This window comes from Hipposideros armiger, unplaced genomic scaffold (genome assembly GCF_001890085.2).
Source record: "Hipposideros armiger isolate ML-2016 unplaced genomic scaffold, ASM189008v1 scaffold_45, whole genome shotgun sequence".
NCBI classification, from domain to species: Eukaryota; Metazoa; Chordata; class Mammalia; order Chiroptera; family Hipposideridae; genus Hipposideros; species Hipposideros armiger.
In genome coordinates this window covers 212,604-230,829 of record NW_017731395.1, presented here as the reverse complement: position 1 = coordinate 230,829, position 18,226 = coordinate 212,604, and the positions used below count along the sequence as shown (strand labels likewise).

Genomic DNA, 18,226 nt, shown 5'->3' with positions numbered 1-18,226 from the left:
GTTGGGGAATTGGGGAAGGGGAACAGCCAAGTTGTTGTCCTTCACTCTTAGTTGTGGAGGGTGCAGCTAGCTCAGCTCCAAGTCCAGTTGCCATCCGGTCTCCAGTCGGCAGCTTGAGGCCGCACAGGTCAAGGTACCGTGTTCAATCTTAGTTGCGGGTGGGCATAGCCCACCATCCCATGTGGAAATCGAACCGGCAACCTTGTTGTTAGGAGCACGTGCTCTCACCAGCTGAGCCATCCTGCCACCTGTTGGCAGCTCAGCAGCAGCTCAGCTCAGGCACAGCTCACTGGCCCATGTGGGAATTGAACCAGCGACCCTATTGCTCAGAGCTTGTGCTCTTAGCCAACTGTGCCACTCCGCAGGCCCTCAAGTACTGGTTTTGCAGGGAGCTGTCTGCGTACTCCTGTTTTTGATGGAGTTAAGCTGGAAAGAATCTCTGAGACTCAATGCACAAGGTGTTTGTTCAGAGAATCAAGAAGCAGCACTATTAAATCGTTGCAATCCTATTGTGCAGAAATCTGTCCCATGAGATTATACCTAACTGTGTGTCTGTATGTGTGCACGTGTGTTAATCTTTCTGAGTGTATAGATCTGGACTTACAATGCTTCCTTTACAATTAATGCTCTCCTCCTGGTAGGTTAACCAGGCAGACCTTAAGATATTTCTTATTAAAAGAGAAAAATCCTTTCTCTTCCTTCCTCAACTAAGCCAGTGTACCTTAATGCAATGATGATATGTTAGAGCCGGCAGTTGTCAAAGCATCGTATTACTCTGATGCCATAATGACACCCTGTCTCTGTAAAGTAGTCATGTTTTCTCAAATCACACGTTGCACAGTTGATTTCTGACATGACACTTCATTCGGTTGCTTTCCCTTCCTTGAGCATCGCCATTCTCTGACAATAGCAGCTGGTGCCCATTTTGTTACTAAGCGATTCGCATTTTGCCACTTTACAAGAGCGCAATTAGTGGAAGCAGGAAAAGAAGAAAAAAAAAAGCTGACTGTCACGGAGGGTACTTGAAGTTGTAACTCGGGCTTCAGGGGGAGCTGCTGGGGCCATGGGCTCCATTAGTTTTGGAGGTTTTCTTCCAAAAGCATTAAAACAAAACAAAACCAAAAAGAACCTATAGGCTAATAAGAGATAAGAGCTTTTTTTTTTAATAAAATGATTTAAATGTTTAATCTGGTGATTTCAGAAGGTAGAAGATTGATCAATCCTCATAGATTCATCCCTATTCTGAATAGGTAAGCGATTAAGATGGTAGGACTTGATACACTTCCCTTCCAGCCCTGAAATTCTGTGATTCAGTGAGACAGCTCAGGACCCTGTACTCTGATGTCTGTCTGTCTGTTTGTCTCTGTCTCTCTTTCTCTCTCTCTCCCTCCCCATCCTCTTCCCTTCTCTCTCTTATTTGTAAACGTGCATACAATTTTTGGATATAAATTGATAAAGTGTTTGGAATTTATAATGGCAATGGGTACCTTTTTGGGCTCTTAAGGATAACAAGGGAGAAAATAAGATAGTGACTTGTTTAGTTGTCACTCACTTAGCCTATTAAAGTGTCTGCCACTGATACAGGTGTAAGAAAAGTTTCAAAAAATCTTGCATGAGTGTAACCATCAGGAAGGCCAAAGAAGACCTGCACACACATGTTTCTTACGAGAAGTTTAGGCACCTTTTTAAGAAATTTTAAATAGGAAAATAAAGAAGCAAATAAATTTGAGTTTGTTATGAAATTCAAAGGATGAAATACAGATGTTTGTTAAGAACCTATATTTTGATGAAAGGATTACTAACATATAAGCCTGTGGAACATCATTGGTATACCAGTGTTTAACAATTAAGATATTGACCATGCTTAAGTTCCTTCTGGGAGATGTAGGCCACCCTGGACATCTACACATGCGTGTGGAAATTCACAGCAATTCACCCAAGATCACGCGTTTACCTGGATCTAGCTAGAATCTCTGAAAACAATTCAGCTTGATAATTATCATATAAATGGCATATTAACTTACAGATGATCTTGTTTTCCCTTACAGCAGCAACTTTGAATGTGATTCTTTTTTTTACTCTCACTTTCTCTTTGTACATGCACACATACACACACAGTTAACTTTCAAAAATTACATTTTTTATATAGTCCAGCAACCAAGAAGTTTTATTTGCTCGATGATTGGTATCTAACACCAAAGATAAATTTTTCCCTTCCTGACCCTCAGGCAAGGTGAAGCAACAAGTTTCTATGTTGAAGTGTGATCATCAGAATTATTTGAGTTGTATCTCAAACTGTGTTGAAAGTGCTTTTTAAAGCACTGAAATTTCTCTGGCCCCTAGAAGGCTGTCAAATCCTTCAAATTTAGTTTTTTATACAAAAACTAAATGTTGTTAATTTAGTTTTTTATACAAAAACTAAATGTTGTTTTCGACATAGTTATCCACGCCTACCACCAGTTCATTTCAGGGTGTTCATGCAGAGAAGGTTTTTGGAAAATTGCTGTCTTTTTCCCTTGTGCTACTTACCATTTCTCCTAAAATAAGAAAATAAAAGCAACCGTACTAAGGCTTTAGAATAAATATTTCCCACAGTTTTCAGCACCTTATTTGTATTCATAATTCTTAACTAAATTCAAATTTTTATTAATGCAATGTGACCTAACATTTCTGCCGTAACAGCACAATGTGGAATTGGGCTGATTCTCTTTGGCTACAGATAAAGCCATCATCTTGAAAATGGCTCTTTCTGACAAAAAGGTGTTCTTTAGAAATAAAGTCATATTCACTACATTCCTCTTAGAGTTAATGTGAATTTTAGTGCCTCTAATTTTAGATGGAAGTGAAGTCTAGAATAAAACCCACTGGCTGACAATTGAATTTATAGATAGTTGTGAATATTTCAGGCTTGAATAATAGAGCTGTAGGGTTTCAGAGACAGAGCGGGAGAGAATTAAGACCTGCTGTAGTTTTAGGGTATAATGTGACGGTGTCTAGGAAGCGTTCGATGTAATGAGCTGACTCGTCATTAGGACACAGCTGTGTTCTTTTGGCAGCTCCGTTTCGGCAAGTCTGCAACGCTGGAGAAGGTGACTTAACAGGGTGGACCTCCAGTCGGTGTGTTGCCCCCTCTGGTCTCTTTCTACTCATGGCTGAGCTGTGGCTGGAGTAAACCTCTCTGTGTGCCACCTGGCTTCGCCATTAAAAAAAAAACGAGTGAACACCTTTGAAATTTGTCTGTTGGCTTCAAGACATTTCTGCCCTGAACTTGGGTGTCAGACCTGTGTTCGAGTCCCTACTCTTCTACGCCTAGCTGTGTGACTTTCAGGAAATGGTGTGACGGCGGGCGCTATTTCCTAAAATGTAATACCTCGCTCACAAGGTTGTCTTGGGGATTAAATCTGGTAATGCTTGGTACAGTGCTTAGGTTAGTGCCTGGCACCCAATAAGCGCTTGATAAATGGCGACTCGACTATTAGTATCTCCACTGGGCAAAACATATTCCTATAGGAGGCCGTTCGCGTCTGAGAAGAAACGTGGGCCACCTAGAGCAAAGTCCAGTGCGCTTCCTTTCGTTTCCGGCTATTGTGCCAGACCTTGTGTAGAAGGAGAATGGTGCCTGGCCAGAGATTTCCCTGACAACTTGAACTTCCCGGGTTTCCCTGTTTCCATCCAGGTGTTTGCAAAGTTTTATGGACAGAGATTTTTGGAGGTGACGGCTGGCTGGAGATTCCCAATTTTCCAGGCGCTTTAGCAACATGCATTTGACACATACATATTTGGTGACTTAGCAAATAACTGTTCTATAAACGGGAGGGTCATTTCTGGACTTCTTCCTTAATCTGAAGTTCTGCAAATTTTAGAAGCTCATGAGAAAAAGCCCGAGAGAGAGAAAAAGGGGGGAGGGGGGTTTGCAGAAATGAATCGTAGATAATACAAGAAAAGAGAGAAAGAAAATAGAGGGCCTGGAGAAAATGTGGTCTGTTTTGTCATCAAACAGCTCCCAACAACTCTCTGGAAAACGAAAAAAATAAAAATTAAGCAATGGTGTTTGTCAACAGAGGCGAAGCGGTTAGTTGTCATAGCTGTGAGAAATTCAGTGCCAGGGAGAGGAGAGGGGGGCCACAGTGTTTTAGTACCCTAATAACTTCTCGCTCTCGTCTGCGATCATAATGTATGTGCGGAGCAGTCCAGTAATTATAAGGTAATAAGTGGAGTGGTGGGATAAGTGATCTAAATTAAAGGGGATTTGCAGGGCTGTTGTTAAGTCAGCGCCGACCCGCTTTCTTTCCGACGACGTTGATTTGGGGAAAAGCGCTTCCCCCTGAGTGCAAGCAGGGAGACAGGGAGAGTGATCTATTAATTACAACACTCATTAACACTGACGGGTACAAGGCACAGACGTAGAAGGGAGAGGACACTGTCTTTCAAACTGGCGAGGGGCCGATGTTTCCTTTTGCTGCTTCTTGAGGAAAGGACAACACAAGTGGGCGGGCGAAGAGCAAGGAGATCTTGTGGGGGCAGGGCAGGGGGGGTGCTTTCTCTTTCTTGTTCACATCCTGGTAACTACTCCACTTCAGACAGCAGAACACAGTGTCCAGTGGGAAATGTATTGGTTAAGAGGCAAATTCTTGCATGGGATGCTTTGCTCTGGGGACTGCCTGGTTGGAACAGTTACGTAAACATCCCCGGATAGGAAATCCCATGGTTTTCGTCATTTTAAAGAAATAGAACAGTGATGGGGGGATGGGGAGCTGGAGGAGAACATGAAATTTGTGCCATAAGAAAAGATCGCCAGATTCAGGGGGAGGAGATAATTGCGTCCATTTGGGTGACGCTCGGACTACTCCCCCAAATTCTGGCGAGTGACCATTAATTACCCTGCGGAATTTGCACAAGTCACCTTTCCATTGGGAAGCAATTTTCTAACTCCCTTTCTCAACTGTCACCTCTTCTTTCCGCAGTGGGCCCTGAGAAGGTTCTTAGAGACGTTGCTAAAAGGGGTTTTGCACTATGGCCAAATGGGGAAAAAAATAGGACCAATTAAATGATATATTTTCATCTAATTACCTGTTCAGAAGTTTAAGCCCCTCTGGGCCCAAGGAAGAAAGACAGGCAGTAGGTTTCTTCTGTTGGGTTTTCAGAAAAGTCATATCGCATTTTTTGTGATGAAAAACATAGAAAAAATATGTCATGACTTTTCTGACAACCCAATAGATAAGAGAGTTTGTCACAATAGATATTCATTTTTTCTTTTAGGAGGTATCATGTTAGAAGACCAAAAGATGAGAGAAAAAGGGACCATCACACATCTCATTTTTTTTAGTACAAAATTTGATAACTTCTCACTTTGCTGGATATAAAGTATCAGATTTATGGGCTCACAGGTATACTTAAGGCTCAGATGTATTTTAGTGACTCATCTCTTCAACAGTGAGAAGAAATACACACACACACACACACACAGACACATGCGTGCGCACACAGAGACACAAACATATGGACATATGTTTGTATTTATTTAAATGATCAATGTTGGCGATCATTTCACTAAGTTTTCTGGGCTCTGGGGAGTAATCCTTAAATATTGGCTAGAATTTTGTACTTGATGTCATCCTGTATTGCTCAATGTCTACAAAACAGAGCCGTTTAAAGAAAGAAGCAAAGTGACTGAGGATCTATTCCCTGCGTGTCTGAGATCAATAAAAGACACCGTTAGGCTTATGGAAGCTTGCCGACCAACAGTAAATACAGAGCCACAGAATCGTCTGTGTAGTCTTGAACATAAAAGTTTGATTCTGCTCGTAACGCAACGATTGTGGCATCCGAAAGTGGGAGGGGAAAGCAGGGTGAAGATAACGATAATTTTAGTAATGATAATGGCCTTTGCAAATCCCTCTCCTTCCATGGATAAATTTAGAATCTAGAGAGTTGATTTAGATATTGACAGTGGTTCTCCAAGAGAAAGGTAGAATAAAAGGAATTGGACCCGTTGGAGCTTTTGTTTATGGCCTGCCTGGGCACTTTTATATAACCCTGTCATGCCCCTCTGGTGATTACCTTCCTTGTAGAACAAGAGATATTGACTGCAGAATGAATGATGTGTCGTCCCCAGCTCTTAGGTCGCTCTCTCAAAGAGCAATGTCTTCAACATATGAAGTCTTCTGTTTTTTTCTTTCTTTTCACCCTTCCCTTTCACTTTCTCTATTTATTTTTTGTTCACCTTCACTTTGTTTCTACTTCTTTTGGCCTCTGTGTTTGACCCTGTCTTCTCTTTGTCCCTCTGTTTGTGTCTCCCTAAATCACAGGCTTCTCTGCAGAATGTCAAACAAAGATCGACACATTGATTCCAGCTGTTCGTCCTTCATCAAGACGGAACCCTCCAGCCCGGCCTCCCTGACGGACAGCGTCAACCACCACAGCCCAGGTGGCTCTTCCGACGCCAGTGGGAGCTACAGTTCAACCATGAATGGCCATCAGAACGGACTCGACTCGCCACCTCTCTACCCTTCTGCTCCGATCCTAGGAGGCAGTGGGCCTGTCAGGAAACTGTATGATGATTGCTCCAGCACCATTGTTGAAGACCCCCAGACCAAGTGTGAATACATGCTCAACTCGATGCCCAAGAGACTGTGTTTAGTGTGTGGCGACATCGCTTCTGGGTACCACTACGGGGTAGCCTCATGTGAAGCCTGCAAGGCATTCTTCAAGAGGACGATTCAAGGTTAGTGTTTGACCTGGGAGCGCCCCACCCTCTTCCAGCCTCACGGGATGGTTGGTTTGTGTGTTTTTCTAGTTCTTACAGTCCTAGTTGTTAGTCAAGATTTATAGCCTTAATTCTATTTTCAGTACAAAAAAGAAATAGATTAAAATTGATAATGGGGGCTTTATAGAATACCCCACCCCCAGATATGTGCCCTGTCAAGTCTACGTTCGCTGTTAAGCTCTAAGGATGGGAGCATGATAGGCTTTGGGTGCAGATGAGAATAGCAGAGCTGTTATTAGAGCAATGTGGGGCTGTACAGCAACTGAACAAATGAAAACTGGATGAACAGTGCTTTTACTTCTTCTATTCGTCTTACGGATGCGTGGACATAATAAATACTTTAGAGCAGTGGTTTCCACACTTGAGGGTGCATCAGACCACCTGGACATCTGGTCAAAATGCACATCATTGTGCTGCACCCCCAGAGTTTCCAATTCTTTAGACCTAGGGTTGGGGCCTGAGAATTTATGTTTTTAACAAAATTTCAGATTATTCAGATGCTGCTGGTCCAGGAACCAGCCTTTGAGAACCACTGCCCTAGTCAACTTTAATTATCTACTGTGTACCTTTCTTCTTTCTCTATGGTAGGATATACTTTTCCCACCTTTTTTATTTTTATTTTTTTATGAATTTGTATAAAAAAGTCTTCCAAATTTTACCGAATTATAAAATACACCTCCACCAAACCTAATACGTACCCAAACCTGTATAGCTCTCCAGATTTATAAGTGCCAATATTATTCCCCACGTAAAATATAGAAAATTATGACTGAGTTTTGTATGTGCCCCTTTAGTAATCCACAAATACAAACTCAGCTCATTTTAAAAGCTATAATATACCCATATTCTTACAGAAAATTATATTCCCCTTTTTTAGTTCCTTTGTGATTAATTTTTGGAGAAAATAGGAGACGGATAGAATCATTATTTATTGAGGACTCTCAGCACATCAGTGAGTCTGTTTTGCTCCATGGCTTACAAAAAGTATATTTGTAAACAGTTATGGTGCTTAACCTTGTCAGCTCCCTAGAGTCACCTGGAGACTTTTAAATCATACTGGTACCATGGCTCACACCCCAAAATTCTGAATGAATTGGCCTCAGGTATGGCCAGGGCAGTTGGGCTATTGAAAGCTTCCTGGTTGATGCCCAATGTGAAGCCAGGGTGAAGTGCTGTACTGTGCTCTGACCTATAACAGAGCTTCTCAAAGTGTGGCCCCTCGGCCAGCAGTTATCAGTGTCACCTGGGAGGGACACACCTGAAATCAGTTTAATCACTTTGTGATGCTCTGGTTTTTAAAAGTTCAAAAGAGATTCTGTTTGTTCAACCCCATTCCTCCTAAATAGTTTAACAAAAGGTGAAACCCTTTCTGGGCACACAGAGCCATTTCGCAGCCTTTTCTTTTAAGAGCATCTGGGAGGCGAGCCTTCTTGGTCAGTTGTCCTGAAGGTGCTGGGGACTGTCATTAATGGAACTGGTTGGCACCATCTCCCGCTGGCTCTTGTGTTGTCTGTTATGTAGCTTTCTTGATTTGTGGTTGATGAATACACAGCTAGAGCGTTTACTTAAAGTACACAGCTTTTCAGGAGATCCTAACTCTTACAGAACAGGGTGGATATTTAAGCCTCACCTTTTCATCGTTTTCACTGAAGAACACAAGCCACGTTAGTGTGGAGTACATATGAAATACTTAAACATTTTAATAGCTGTAGCTTCATATTTTATTAGCATTTTCTTACTCAAATCCTTCACCTACTGGATCTTTATTTTCTTTATTCGCCTCTATAAATTCATGGCATTAATACCTACCTCATAGAATGCTTAAGGATAAAATGAAATGTAAAATAACGCATAAAGTAAGTAAAAACAGCGGTGCTTTATGTGCATAGCTTCCCTTCACTTTGGGGCATTTGAAAAATCTCTTCAACCTATTTACAAAATGACAAAACTTGAGAATGAAAAACACTCCCAGTGTTTGGGCTCTTACCACATTATCCAACAGTATTAAAATGCTTACACTACAGAGTATCTAAAATTTAGTAGTTTGATTTTGTTAACTCAGTTTACACAGCTCTGGGTCTATGGACACAAAGATAAGCAAATATTTTGGGATACATTCACGAATACTGTGTGTTCTGACCTAAGAAGGGGGATCTCAGTATGAGAACCACGCCCACTTTCTCAGTAACTGTTCCTTTAAATGTTCCTTGAGAACCTTCTGTGAGCCAGTCGGCATGCTGGCTGGAGTTCCATCTTACCTACATGTTTTATTAAAGCTTTGTTCCCAAAGGTTGGGGTTGAGGTGAATTCCATGTGCAAATGCCTTCTGCCTTGAGGGAATACCAGATTTTTTGGTTGGGTGTGGGGGATTAAACTCCTTGGTCCTTAGTATGTTTTCTAAAGATCAAACAACTATGTAAAAAGACTTCCTGATAGTTGTTTTTTGTTTTTTTGTTTTTTTGTTTTTAAAGTCATCTAGCTTAGATATCAATAGCTGCGCAAGAGTTATTTACTGAGCAATAATGGGAATAGAGCAATCGGAATTCTATGCCTGATTATTCCTTGGGATGCTGAGCTGCTACCAAAAGTGTAACACAGGGAAGCACAGGGTAGTTCTTGGCATTGATGGATAGTGCTCAATTCTACTCCATATTGGAGAGCAACTTGCAAGGGTTTTGAGCAGGAGACAGAGATGTCACTGTCCAGATTAGCACTCTGGACTGGCCCACCTGGCTGTGCTTGTAGCTGGCAGCTGGGCGGTGCTCACTAAGGCTACCCTGCTAGCCACATCAGCAGGCGTCCCACCATGGTGCTTACTTAGCCCCGAAAGGGCAGTGAGGCAAATAAAAGGATTAAATTGTGAAAGTATAATGTAATAATTAGGGTGGTAATTGTAAGGAAGACTGGAACAGCCCAGCCTTCCTGGGGCCAAATAGTGATAGCGATTGAACTCAAAGATGTTGAAATGATAGTGACCCGAATCTATTGTATCATTATGGGATCTTATTCTGATGCTGTAAGGACCATGGAATTCATCCTCACGCCTTGAGGCAGCATTGGAGCCAAACTATGTTTGACAGGTGAGAGCCTGTCCATCCCCTCCTTTAAAGCTCTCCAGAGAATGAGACAGGATTACACAACTCCCCTTAAGAGCAAGACTTTCTACTGTGTCACAGTCTTTATGGCCAGGACATTATATAAGTGGGGTTTCTGTTCTCATTGACTTGATGAAGGGGCATGTGCGCCCCAAAGCATAGTCCTGGAAAATAGTGCCTCTTCAGAATCTTTATTTCTTGTTAAATTAACTTATTTTTAAGACTGGTCATACAATATGTAATACGTATACGTTTTAAAAGTTGGGAAAAATACTTCTTACTTGTAGAGCCCAGAAAACATATATCCAGAGCACATCTCGAGAAAAGTAATGAGAATTGTTCTTTTCAAAGCTGAATGTGGTATTCCGGTTGTGAAAGGCAATTAATCATAGATTTCAGTGAAAGTCAACCAGAAAGGCATATATTACTTATTGACTGTTTCCAAGGTATCATTGGAAACTATTGAATTAGGTCAGCACTTAGGTAAAAGTCAAGGTTGGTTTTGTTTGTTTGTTTTTATCAAAAACTTTTCAGAGGACTTGACTATTACACCTTATCACCCCACAGGGTTACAGTGGCAGTAAATGGTTTCATTGTCATTTTCTAGGCTGATTAATTTATCCTGATTTTTTTCTCATTCTAGTTTTGGCCTCAATTCATAAATGAGTGGGAATTTTTTTTCTTTCTTTTTTTTTGTTCTCCTTAAGAGTTTTCCCTGGATCCTTGTTAAGGAGGCAAGACAAGGAAAAATATCTTTATACTCAAACACTTCAATACATATTTTATTATTTAATACACAAAACACTAGCTCCCCTGAAGTTTTTACTTCTATATATGAATATGAAAAATAAATTATATGTGTATAGACCAGGGGTGCCAAAAAAATTTATACAAATGGACACTTTGGTGAACGTTGCTCAAGCAGTAGTTCGCCATCATCGGAAGTGTCTGGATGCTGATGGGAACCACTTTGAGCACCTCTGGTAACTGCAGACGTCAAACATGATTTGTATTCATCTTTTGTTATCGGTGTATATTGAGTATTACAATTTTAATACAGGTTCCCTTTCTTAAAATCTGTATACATTTTTTGGCACCCAGTGTGTGTGTGTGTGTGTGTGTGTGTGTGTGTGTGTGTGTGTGTGTGTTTAATATAGCATATCAACTGCTCATTCTAACTCTACAGATAACACATTCTTTTTTCCCCTGCTTTGAAAGGGAGGCAATTATATATTAAAATTTTTTTTTCAGATATTCATTACAGTATGGGTTTGGGTTGATATAAAACCAGGTCCCCATGTCTCCACCCTTTACCCGCTGTGGGACTATAACATCCCTGTGCCTCCATTTCCCAGGTGGTTAGGATTAAAATGAGAGATGCCCAAATAGCTGGCCCATAGTAGGTGCTCAATAAATGAGCAACTTTGGTTGCTATTGGCAACAGAACTGCGATACTCAAGCCCTGGGCAGCTCAAATATTCTAGTATAAAGGAGTGTCCTGGAGGCTACATGCAAAGGACACGGAACCGTTCTCAGTTCACAGCTGTCCACCCTGTTGCTAGGATAATAAACTCTTTTTCCCTGTCGTCACTCCTCACCCTTTTATTTTACGAGGCGATTAGGTGGGCTGACTGGAAATTCGATCACTTTTATTTAGTTTTATGGTGATCAATGAACTTTTTTTTCTGTGACCACGGATAGCAAACTGATACATCGGAAAGGGGCTCTTGGAACGTGTCAATCATCAGATTCCCAGTGACACTTCACGTGTGGGATTTAGAAGGTGAAGCCAAATGTCTTTGCAGCATGAGATATGGGGGTGACCATTACATATGAGAACGAAGTCCGCTTCGGACGTTCATGGGCCCCGGGACTGGAGCACAGTGCATAGGTAGTAAACATTTAAGTTTATAAACCTAGATAAGAAACTACTCAGTAAAATGTGCTCTCTTCTCCCACTTGACACCTGGACCTTCATAATGGCCTGGAAGGCCACCTTTCCATTTTCAATTCTTAGACTCCCAGGAGTTTCGTTTCCGAAAGGGGAGGGAGGCTAGTGAGCCCTCGGCCTGCAGCCCCGCCCATTTCTCTTCCTCCCGCTCTGCCTCCCATGGTGTCTTGCACACAGTGTGGACACTCCTGCCCACGTGTCCAGGGCCCATGGACCCCTTCCAACCAGCTGCCCCTGGACCGTGCACTGGCCTCACGATGTGCCCCCCCGGCAGTGCAGGCCAGTCCAGGCCACCATCCAGCGAACCGACCTGGGCAAGGGGCATGTCATGATTCAGCCAGCAAATACCAGGATCCCAGGTACTTGAGATTGTGAGGTCCCAGGGGTTGGCGCCAGCCAAACTCGTCCGTCCCCTTAGCTTGTTAAAGGGCTCCTTGTCCCACAGGTGCGTTCTAAGCCCTGGGCCTCAGGTAGGGGCTCTTTTTGCCAGAGTCTAAAGGTGACACTGATAAAGGGCCTGATTATCACCTGAAACAGGGGGTGTTTAAAGTTAGGCATTTGCCTGCAAGGTCCAAGCTAAGGGCTACGGGCATGGGCTGTAGATAAGATGCTGCTGACTGCGTTCCCACCCGGAAATGCGCACCCTTAGAGGAGAAGTCTTACAGGAGCTTCCCTGGACTGTGCGTTTGCTTTGCCAGCACGTTGTGCTCTTTTGGTCTTAGAATACAGCATTTGCCTCCCTGGTGGAACTAAGAAATGGCAAATTGAGCGTCTGTACATCATATGAACGTTCCAAAGAGAAATAATGAGATCTTTTCTATTTAACTTAAATAGTGTTTGGAGAAAAGAATTACCGTGGTTTGTAAATGCAAGCTTTGAAACTCTAATATGTTCTAAAGTGAAGATCAGAAAAAAAATAAGGACATTATTCTGGATTATCTTTACATATGTAATCTTTTTCTTTTTTAAAAAAAATTTTTGTAGACTTATTTTTTCTTTCATAAAACCCCCTGCACTCAAAAAATGACAGCAATTTCCATGGCTCCCCTGAGCCAGTGGCCTCAGGTGATGATGGTGGGTGGAGCTAGCATGAGAGCTGGTGCCCTCCCTGGCTCCAGGGTGTTAACTCACATCCCTTATCCTCTGTCACCTGGGCTGTCCAAACATCCCAGCTCCAGCTTTAGTTACTCTGTTACAGAAAGAAAGCCTGTGCATCGCCCTTTTTTCCAATGACTTTTGTTGGTGACTCCTCTCTTCTCAGCTTGCACCTCTGCCTACAACTTGTCAAATCTAGTCCCTCTTCCAGAATTTCACACCAGTTCTTCCCCCAGCAAGGACTCGGGAGAAGCAAGCTGGCCTTTGTTACACGCTCCCCTGTCTGAAGGACTTCGTGGATCAGTTCCAATTAATTCTGTTGAAAATACCATTTACTTTCCTGTCTGTTGGGGAGGTGGGTTTTCACATTTGTGATGGGACTTCCGAGGTCCTAGGGTGTGGCTGACACACTGACTTTCATTTGAGTACCTGCCACCCTACTCTATTATCACCCCTCCTTTTTACCAGATGCCTGTGTTGAGGAAGGGGCTGGTTCTTTGATGACAAGGTAAACTTCAAAGCAGAGTTATCTGTGCCTCTTTTCACATTGTAATAACTTTCATAATCTTTCCTTTTTGTTCTTTCTTGACCCAGAACCAAGCCCTGATAAGTCAGGCTGTTTCATTCAGAGAAACCACAGAGAAATTGTTAGGATAACTGCCATCTGGGGAGCACCATATTAAATGCTTGAGTATAAGCATTTAGGGATGTGCCTTGTACTTTGTTTTTAAAAATACATGTGTTCAAGAAATGTGACGACAAGACCGTTCCTTTGGTCAACTCAAAATCGGTGATGGCGACAATCAGAGTAGATTAAAACATTCATCCTACAGGAAGGAAAGAAAACAAAAAAATGAGTGCGGGGACTTCTGTTGTCTGAAGTTCCTTTTGATGTAAGGCTGTGTCACTTTTTTTGTGTCGTGGCTTTCAGCAGTAGATGTCTCAATATGATTTGTTGAATCCCGAGGAAAGGGAACATTGGTGCTTTTTAAAATACAGGTTTTGGAGGCTGTGAGGAATGGCAGGGTGGGGTTCAGTCTCAGGGGTCAGAATTTCTTTTTCATTGTTCCTGTTAAAGCCCAGGGCAGTGATTCATTTTTCTGATAAACTTAGGTAATATCTTGGAAGTAATAAAGTATACACACTGCCCTAATTCACTTTCTTTTGAAGTTGCTGATAATGGGCTTCAGCCATGTGAAGGCCTTGTTATTAGAGCTCACTTAGACAATTTAAAAAGGTTTACACGAAAGCACAATTAGATAAAGGATTCCAGTAAAGTATTCTAGTTTATACAAAAAGTCAATATACGTTTATATTGAAAAGAAGTGCTGTTTCAGCATTTATATATTTTTTTTCACAATTTTCTTCATTGTGATAAAAACCTAACAAAAAACACAGAGCATACAAGCTTTCATCTTAATCCTTTTTAGGCACGCAGTTCATGAGTGTTCGCTGTATGCACATTGTTGTGTAACATCTTGAGAACTTTTTTGTCTTGCAAAACTGAAACTCCGTACCAATTAAACACAGATTCCCCATTTCTTCTTTCCCGGCAACCCTCACTGTACTTTCTATTTCTTTGAGTTTAATTACTTAACATGCCTCCTATAAATGACATTGTGTAGGATTTGTCTTTCTGTGACTGCCTTAGTACAATGTCCTCACTTTATCCAGGTTGCAGTGTATGGCAAGGTTTCCCTTTTTGCAGGCTGAATAGTATTTTATTGTATGTTTATAGCACATTTTCTTTATCCACTCATCTCTCCATGGACATTAGGTTGATGACCCCTCTTGACTGTTGTGAGTAATCCTACAATAATCATGGGTGTACAGATATTGCTTCAAGGTCCTGTTTTCAATTTTTGGGGTACATACCCAGAGGTGGAAATGGCTGGATCGTAAGGTAGCTCTAGTTTTAATTTTTTGAGGACTCTCTGCACTGTTTGCCATAGTGGCTGCACCATTTTACATGTCCACCAGCAGTGCACGAGGTTTCCAGTTTTCCTGCATCCTGTCTCGCACTTATTTTCTTCCTCCCCTTCCTTCTCACCCCACCCTCTCTCTTCCTCACCCCTCTCCGCCTCCCCGTTCTCCTTGTCTTTCTGTGAGTTCAATACAATGCCTTTGTACTGGATGTACAAGCAATGGATGGAGAAATTTGGTAGCTTATAATAATAATGAATATATTCACTTTTAGAATGTGCCACACATTTTCCTAAGTGCTTTACATTAATTATCTCATTTAATGCTTCTATTGCTCCAATAAAGTAGATGCTGCTTTTATTATATGATTTTGGAGATGTGAAGCCCGAGGCACAGAGAACTAGTTTGCCCGGCACTGAGCCTCAGACAGTCTGAACCCAGAGCCTTACCCTGCCTGGTAGATTTTAAAAGCTTTCAAAACATTGAGTAATTTTAGAATGAATTTTTCTTGAGAGATTTTCGTCCATGGGCAAAATTTTTTATTAAGTTGTTAAAATAATCATGGGGAATTAAGAATATTCCCAAAGTTAGGATTAGATGATATTAAAGATTTTTCAAGAGGAGGCAATCAAAAATAAGGTTTAAAAATATTTGATTTTTTATAAATCATCTTCAGAAATCCCTCTAAATATGAAGACTGAGAGTTCAACTCTTCAGACCACTGTATGAGTTTTTTTTTTGTCCCAGCTCCCTGGATTTTTCTGCTAACGCTCATCTAGCCACTGGATTTTTAGTTGTTAGTTTAGACTGATCTGAAAATTGTACCCCCACACCGACCACTAGTAATACTTCCTGGACTCTTTTAATTTTTGATGTCAGGAAGAAAAAGGCTAATTCCTCTTCCTGTTTTGATGTCAGGTTGATGGTCTACTTGCATAAACTTTGTGTCCACAAGACAGGGCTGCTCAGAATCGATTTTTTTTCTTTTTTCTTTTGAGGAATACTAGTCAGAAGAAGAAGAAGGGGAAAAAAAGTGATTATTGGAATGGATCTGTATTTTTAAAGGAAAAAGTTATATTAGGATTAATCCTTATTTTATCTCTGTTTAAAAAAGTTTAATGAAACAACCATATTTTTATATGCTTCTGGAACACCCTCACTGTTCCCCAGAATCTTTAGACTATGTTTTATATGGAGAACAGTTCCAAATTTTGTAGCTATTTTAAATCTAAAGCACTCTCAGTCATTCTTCCATTTGTTCTCAGATTTTATCAATTTACTAAGATTTCTTTTTTTTTAGCTCCATTGCGGAATAGTGTGTTTTTTCCATCAGCTCCAAGTCAAGTCATTGTCTTCAGTCTAGTTGTGGAGTGTGCAGCTCACTGGTCCATGTGGGACTCGAACTGGCAACCTTGGTGTAAGAGCCTGTGCTTTAACCACCTGAGCTAACCAGGTGCCACAAGATTTCTTTTTTTTTTTTTTTAATACCTGTACCTAACTTGTGGATGATACCAGTACCTAACTTGTACCTTTAAAGGGCTGTGAGCAAGAAAGGAAATGATAGATTGCATTTTTTTTAAGATTTTATTGGGGAATTGGGGAAGGGGGACAGTGCTGGGGAATCAGGGGAAGGGGAACAGACAAGTTGCTGTCCTTTTGTTCTTCAGTCTAGTTGTGGAGGACATCGCTTCACTGGCCCATGTTGGTATTGTGATCATTGCGCACTTCCCGGGTGAGGCAGATCAGTCACCGGCCTCTGGACGGCCGCTCACGGCGGCTCTTGGCAGCTCACACTGGCTGCCGGTCACTCACGCTGCCTGCCGGCCACTCACGGTAGCTTATGGCGGCCCACTGCAGCAGGGGCTGCAGCCTACGCTGTTGCCGGCAAGTCATGGCAGCCCAGCTCCAGGTCCAGCTGTTGTTCAGCATCTTAGCTGTAGAGGGCAGTGTCACTGGCCCTCCTGTGGGATCCGAACCCGGGCCCTGCTGCTCAGAGCTGGCGTCCCAAGCCAGCTCCTAACCGATGCACCACTCGGCTGGCCCTAGATTGCATTTTTGAACGTTGCTCCCTTTTGTCCATGTGCTTTAGACCAGAGATCAGTAAACCGAGGCTCAGGGGCCAAATCGATTTTGCTAAAGAACGTTTTATGGCACAGAGCCACACCTATCCTTGTCTGCGGTGGCCTTTGTGCTCCCCAGAGAGCCGAGCATGACCTGCAAAGCTGACAAGTTTACTCTCTGGGCCTCTGGGCTTGTCAACCCCTGCTCCCATGTGGAGACTGAGAGTTACGCAAGCGTTCAGTGGAGGAGGCAGCCCCTCCCCTGCCTCCCCTGGACCATCATCAAACCGGAAGCCCCGCCACTCCCCTGCCCCCACTCTCTCCTGCTAAGTTCTCCTCTATACTCCTCCTCCCTGAGGCAGAGCCAGGCGCTTTTCTGCCTCCCTGTGATCGCAGACAGTTTAGGTGCACAGGTTCTATTTCAAGAGGTAACTCTTTGGCCAGAAGTACTACCTGTCAGGAGCTTTCATTGTTCCCGTCTGGGCTTTCTTGGTTTTACTCTAAATCCAGCTAGAGGCCCTGTCGGAGTTCTTCTGTCCTTGGAGCACTTAGTAATTACTCTTTTTTGGAATGTTTGTTTGCCTATGCTTCTGACAGTGTGTCTGCTGATTTAACAGGCCTACTAATAACCGTTTGGGCTTACTAGTACCAGGCTGGAAGAAATTCCCTGCCCGGCATTTCCGTCATCTGTGCTGAGAGCCATAACCTGGGTGCTTCTCAAGACCCTCTTAGCTCTTCTGCTGTGTCCCCAATCCCTTCCTTGAGTAGAGTTACAATGCTGCAATTCTTGCTGATAATCAGGGTTCCCTCTGCGATAGGTCTCGGTATCTTAAATGCACATTCCCATTTGATTTCCACAGCAAGCTCCTAAGATATGCACATGACCCATCTCCATTTCATTCACAAAGAGAGCAACTTCAAATTTAAAATTGTCCCCTAACTCATACGGAAAATGGTGGAACCAGGGTTTGAACCCAGTTTGGCCTCAGCATCTTAGCTTGTCATTGTAGTTAGACTGCCTCCTACAGTTTGAATACAGATCAATTACCCCGTCTTCTGTCAAGCAGGATTGCCCAAAATCCTCACCTACTTTGGAAGAAGCAGATAGAAACTGGTTGAATGCATCGACTTGATCTTGAAGGTAGAATCTAATATCCATGTCTCTTTTCTGGCAAAGTTCTGGGCACCTTGATGCCATTCAAGAACAGAAGCACTTAGGGGCAGTATTAGGAAAGGATGTGCTTGTTTTTACTTGTTTAAAGTACAAAGAAACTCGGAAGATTGGTGTGAAGTCAAATTCCTATTTGAGTCAGTTGCTTCTGTCACATACAGTAAG

General features: G+C 42.3%; 1 protein-coding gene across 14 annotated transcripts in view; it reads left to right on the top strand.

The window, feature by feature from the left end:
- ESRRG (estrogen related receptor gamma) overlaps positions 1 to 18,226 on the top strand; it is a 581,699-nt gene that overhangs the window by 401,338 nt on the left and 162,135 nt on the right. For all 14 annotated transcript variants that reach the window (XM_019639644.1, XM_019639646.1, XM_019639650.1 and 11 more), the window contains one exon: positions 6,309 to 6,724. In XM_019639644.1, coding sequence (XP_019495189.1) covers positions 6,309 to 6,724 — 416 coding nt within the window. The remainder of the gene's footprint in view (positions 1 to 6,308; positions 6,725 to 18,226) is intronic.